The sequence below is a fragment of the Arachis duranensis genome, chromosome 10 (genome assembly GCF_000817695.3).
Source record: "Arachis duranensis cultivar V14167 chromosome 10, aradu.V14167.gnm2.J7QH, whole genome shotgun sequence".
NCBI lineage: Eukaryota > Viridiplantae > Streptophyta > Magnoliopsida > Fabales > Fabaceae > Arachis > Arachis duranensis.
The window spans coordinates 78,560,028-78,566,406 of NC_029781.3; the positions used below are offsets into that span (position 1 = coordinate 78,560,028).

Genomic DNA, 6,379 nt, shown 5'->3' on the forward strand with positions numbered 1-6,379 from the left:
TAGTTAACTCATTCATTCCGCTTAATTAAGTATTTAGAGTTCGAATCCCACTTTAGCATACAATAACTCATTGATCACAACGAATTCTTAAATGAAACTTAGATCCGCACAAATTTCATTGACCTACCGGACTAAGGGCTAGAAATAACATGAAAAACCAAATAACCAACTCTTTTTTAAGCTCTATATAAATGCATTTGATAGGTGAAATTAAAATCAGAAGGCATAATCTTCTTCTCTATACATTTGTGCACACTGCCAAATGGGTGAAGTTAAGCCATATTTGGCAGTGGTTCTAATGCAATTCATATATTCAGTGATGACCTTGTTGACTAAGGCAGTTTTTAACCAAGGCATGAATAGCTCTGTGTTTATCTTCTATAGACAAATGTTGGGAACCGTTATTTTGGTCCCTCTGGCCTTCATATTTGAACGGTAATAATTATTGAATCTCATTATCTCTTTTAATTTTCTTCGCTATCTGAGTTTGTTTGGATATACTAGTTAGTTATCAAACTCTGACGTTTCTATATTTTATTATATGGTTTAGAAAAAGTGCAGTGCCACTCTCGTTCATGACTTTCTTGAAGATTTTCATGTTCTCATTTATCGGGTAACTAAAGTGTAATTATAATTCTTTATGTATATTATTGAAGGAGAATGTTAGGCATAACTTTCGAAAAATACAAAATTAATAACTAGGATCTAGTGTTAGGTTAAATGTAAGACAAAGAAAATTAAATATTAGTTGAATATATTTTCTTGTATTTGTTTCTAAAGTAAATATAAAGAATAAATATTATTCACCTAATATTTTAGTTATTAGATGCTGTTATAATCAAGTTAAAGAACCTTATTAATAGGTCTATAACCCTATACTACAAATTCTTGCTTTTTCAGGCTTACTCTAACCTTGAATGTTTATAGCATTGCACTTGTTTATACCTCTGCCACGTTGGGTGCTGCATTTGTTAATTGCCTCCCCGCTTCTACTTTCTTCCTTGCTGTCATTCTCAGGTAATATTATAATTTGCTAAAAAAAAGAAAATCACTTTCTGGTGTCTTCCCGTTACTTTAAATGGAGAGAGAATTAAGAAAAAAGAAAAAGTTGCTCCAGCTAAAATCAATTTCAGGAGATCATGGTGACTTTAGGTTTTTGTAAGTAAGGAGAACATCAAGAAGAAAAAAGGTGGGACAGAGCAACAAAATATTGAATATTTGGTTACTTCTACAAGGATAGTATCACGAATGATTAAGTAGTTCGGTCAAACATGTCAAATTATTTAATAGTTCACTAATATTATGTTTATATGAAGACGTTTTTAGGAAAGTAGCCACCATATAATGTATATTCTAATTCTAATACATAATTATGAGTTATTAGAAGTGTTTATGGATCAGATCTGATTCACATATTTGCGGTGTTTATTCAAATTCGATTCGAAAATTGCTGATATGGATCTGATTCGTAAGGTTATCGGATTAGATCTAATCAAATTCGCATACTAATAGACTCGTATTGCGAATTTTGTATAGATATCTGTATATTCGATCCGCATATCCACGTATATGCAAATATAAAAAAATAATTTTTTTTATGTTTTATTTTAACTAATAATTATCATATATATTATATTATTTTAATTTATTATTTAAGAAATAAATGTTTAATATTATTTTAAAAGTAAAAGTGTTTAAAAGAACAAAAATAATGAATTTTATTGATATTTTTTATTAAAAATAAACTTTTTAAAATATTTTTGTGTTTTGCGGATCGGATATGTCTGATATCCAATCCGACCCGTAAATGTACAAATCGAATCTAAGATTAAAAACTGCGAATATTAGATTCGATTTGATAATTTTAGTGCGAATCAAATCAAAATTTTGACTATATCCAATTCGATACGTATTCACCCATAATGAGTCATAAAATCGAATTATTTACTTTCTTTTTAATTTTTGTCTGGATATACTATTTTTGTCTTTGGTTTTATTTAGGAATTAAATTGAAAACCTTCGAAACGAGTGAATTAGCTTAGACTTGTTACCAATTGAGGTACGTTCACTTGGGGTTTGATACAGAAAAATTTTAAGTAGCCAATAAAATTTTTTCCCTCTTATGTTAGAATTATCGTGAAATTATTTATCCTACAAATTTAAATTGATAAAAGAAAACAATATTAATGACTATGTCTCTAAAAGAAAATAACACTAACCAAGTCTTTCTATTTTTGAACTAAAAATATTGATCTCTCAACGTTTTCCTTTAGTATATATTACTAACACTTATTAATGTAAAGGCTGTATCTATAACGACATATATATAAATGATTAAGAATGGGTGGTAGGTATATGATAATAGAAAGTTTAGGGATAAGCTATATTATTAAAATTTGGTCAACATTTAATCAACAACAAAAAAATTGTAAATAATTCTATACTATTAGATATAATCTCACACCACTAAAAATATTAATGATAATTAATTGATAATTACAAATCACAAAATCTGCTGGCCTCTAACACTCCTCATATGATAATCCCAAAAATTATAATGCAGAATGGAAAAGGTAAATATAAAGACAGAATCAGGGATTGCAAAGATTGCAAGTGTATTGCTTTGCATAGGTGGTGTGGTGATCCTTGCATTATACAAAGGACCACACTTAGTATCTGGACACCACCACACTCAACATCTTTCATCAAGAGGCCAAAAATGGATACTCGGTTCTTTACTCTTTTTCTTGGCAGTCATCACTTGGAGCTTTTGGCTTGTCATTCAGGTACTACCCACTCATCTTGCATTATTGTGCTATACAAATAAAGTTTGTTGTGTGCTTATATATCCAAAATTAATGACAGGCTCAATTTCTTAAAAGCTACCCTTCAAAGTTATATTTCACTAGCCTGCAGTGCATGTCAAGTGCAATTCAATCATTTTTGGTTGCTATAGCTTTTGAAAGAGATTTTCAGCAATGGAAGTTGGGTTGGGATATGAGACTCCTTGCAGTTGTCTACACTGTAAGTATTTAGTAACTTAGGCGAGTCACCAGTGCTACACTACCTTTAACATTGTGATTAAGTTACTAAAAAAAATAAATAGATAATATTTAATTAATTTTAAATAATTTATTTTTTATTTTAAATATTTTATTTTTTAATTTAAAAGATAAATTAGATAATTTGGACACAACAACAAAATCATAAAATTTACCATCAACATAATGTAAAATATGCATAACAAAGATTTTTTCTTTCAATATAAGTATAGTTAGGAGATTATTTTAAGGTGAAAACTTATATACAATTATTTTAATGTAAAATTGATAATTGAGTAAAATCATTAGATGATAATTTAGTCAAACATGTTAATTCGTCTAATAATTTTTAATTATTAACTTTACATAAAGATTAATTGTATGTGAATTTTTACTATCTTATTTTAAATTACATAAAAATTTATCTAACAAAACAAAATGATCGATTATTGCATAAAATAAAATAGATAAATGGGTGATTATGATGCCTCTATCCTACTCCTAATATTTGGTGTAACAGGGGATACTGGTGAATGGGGTGGTATACTACTTGCAAGCTTGGGTGATAGAAAAGAGAGGGCCTGTTTTCTCAATAATATGGAACCCACTCAGTTTTGTTATGTCTACCAGTGGTTCTATATTGCTCTTGGGTGAGCCCCTGTGTTTAGGCAGGTCAGCTACTAATTGCATGCTTAGCTCAAAAGACAATGTATTAGTCCATTAATAAATACTGATTGTCCTAAAATATGCTATTAATTTGGATGTGTTATGCATGCATGCAGTGTTGTGGGTGGGATCATGCTGGTTCTAAGTCTCTATAGTGTTTTGTGGGGAAAAGGCAAAGAAGGAGTGAATCATCAGAAATCACTGCCGGTTAAAGCACCAAAAGAATGCGGAGATACCAAAATAACAGAGGCAAGCGATGCACAACCACATCCACAGCAACAAATATAGTTTTCTTTTTTATTTATGAATCAAGAAATTAAAAGCCCTTGATTGAGGCCTATAAAGAAAAGTCAATAAGCATGACTTTTATGTACTAATGATTTGACTCTTTGAAAGAAATGGGAAACACATAATAACAAAAGTCGTTGTTGCCCGTGAAATTAATACACTCTACTTACTTACTTACAAGTAATCTATTTTCGTGCTACATGGGTGGGAAATTCGATTGACCTTATGTTTTTAATTGTGGAAGAGATTAAGAAAATGTTTGATAATAAAAAAAATTTAGTCAAAATTAATCAAAACTTGTTTTATTTAATATTTATTAATTACGGTAACAATTAAAGAACGTTAAATAAAATAAGTTTTAATTTATTTTTTTTGTTTCTTTAATATTATCGAACAAATTATTATATTAGCATTTCTATCCTTTAATTTTGCGCACATACATGGAACTTTAGGTTATCTAGTGACTAGTATCTACCTCTGCGAGAGACTTTCATCATCAATCATTTTCAATGTTTTCTAATAGTTAATCTTAGAGAAAATTCAACTTTTTTTTTCTTTTGAGAGATGCTAAAATAAATAAATAATATTTTCTTTTTATTTATTTGTCAAATATACATTTCTATTTCTTATAATTTTTTAAAAAAAATTTTTTTAATCTATTTTAATTTTTTTTGTTAACTAACGTAATTTTATCTATTTTTTAAAAAAATTACTTTTTATAAAAATAATCTTTAACAAAAATTTTATTTTTTATTAAATTTTATTTACTAAAATAGCCTTTAACAAATAATTTATTTACTGATTAAATTGTATTTTTACTAAAATATTCTTTTAAAAAAATTTTAATGATTAAATTATTTTTTTTCTAAGGCACCCCTTCAATAATTTTTGTTAACAATTATTTTTATACTTTATTATTAATTTTTCGATATCAATATATATTATTTTAACATTAAGTTAAAAAAATCTTACTACTGTTAATATGTATAACAATTAATATTAATAAATAATTTATTTCATAGAACTATTAAAAATTATTGACAACTTTATCAAAATTTAAAAATAAGTCGAGATGCATAAATCTCAAATTTAAAAAATTAACATCTCATTCTTTCACATCTTTACAAAATAAGTTCCTTAATAATTAAAATATCATTAAAGGGTATCTTAAGAAAAAATAATTTAATCATTAAAAAATTTTAAGAAATATATATTTTGAAAAAGTACAATTTAATCAATAGAAAAATAATTTGTTAAAGGATATTTTGGTAAATAAAATTTAATCACACAAAAATAAATTTTTGCTAAAAGGTATTTTTGTAAAAAATCATTTATTTTTCTTAAAATAGGATAAAGTTGATGTTAGTTAACACAAAAAAATTTAAAATGGATTAAAAAAGAAGTTATTTTTAAAAAATTATAAGAGAGGAGAATATATATTTTACAAATAAAAAGAAAGAAAATATCATTTTAATATCTCTTTAAAAAAAAGAGTAAAATGTTCTCATAATCTTATTACTATCTATTCCCTATTTGATATCAACTATTTTTATTATGAGATAAAATTTTAATCTTTTATCAAACGTTTTATTTCATTATATTTTTATTTGTTTGCTTAAAGTTATATTTTTAAAAAATATTATTTTATTCTATTATTATTATTATTATTATTTTATTTTTCTGCTATTTTTGTTATTAAATTACTATAACTATTATTACCGTCACTACAATTACAATTATTGTTACTATTCAAAAGAAGAAGTTAATGGAAAAATGAGTTTTTTTTTTTATAAAAAATCTAATCACATTATTGGAATAAGATATTATTTTTTCAAATATTAGATATTAAATAAGTACTTTTCTTTATATATATATTTGTTTACTTTTAAAAAACAATGAAACTATGGTCAGATAACTTATTCATTATTAGTTGCAACTGTAGTAGCCCTTCCTTTTCCTCCTTTTTTTTTTGTTTGCTGATCTTTTCGCATTATTGCCTTCAATCATTACCCTTATCATCCATAAAATCCAACGAACTATTTTTACTTTATCATGCTTTAATTTGTAACGAGTTCTAACAGCGATCATCAGGTATCAAATTGGGTACCATAATTAAGAAGTTGAGAAAAGGAAAAGTGCGACTAAGAAAAAAGGTTAAGGAATCCTTGAGCCCACACTTGTGTTTGTATGAAAGGAGATAAATGCATGTGATTGAACTTTGCATTTAACAAAGAATTAGGGTGTGATTAATGTGAATTGTCATAGTTAAATGATTAATAATTGTATCTATTGCATTGTTTTAATATCGCGCTTAGTGCAGTTAGAGATTTTAATTTCCATTTTAATTTGATGTTAACAGATGACAAGCCTCAACTAAATTATTG

General features: G+C 26.2%; 1 protein-coding gene across 1 annotated transcript; it reads left to right on the forward strand.

Moving 5' to 3' along the window:
* Positions 1–234: 234 nt before the first annotated feature.
* LOC107470343 (WAT1-related protein At5g64700) lies at positions 235–4,147 on the forward strand. The gene is made up of 7 exons (XM_016089733.3): positions 235–435; positions 551–613; positions 901–1,017; positions 2,564–2,786; positions 2,866–3,024; positions 3,562–3,713; positions 3,824–4,147. Exons 1-7 carry the CDS (start codon positions 263–265, stop codon positions 3,993–3,995), a joined length of 1,059 nt encoding a protein of 352 aa, XP_015945219.1. The 5' UTR covers positions 235–262; the 3' UTR covers positions 3,996–4,147.
* Positions 4,148–6,379: the final 2,232 nt, after the last annotated feature.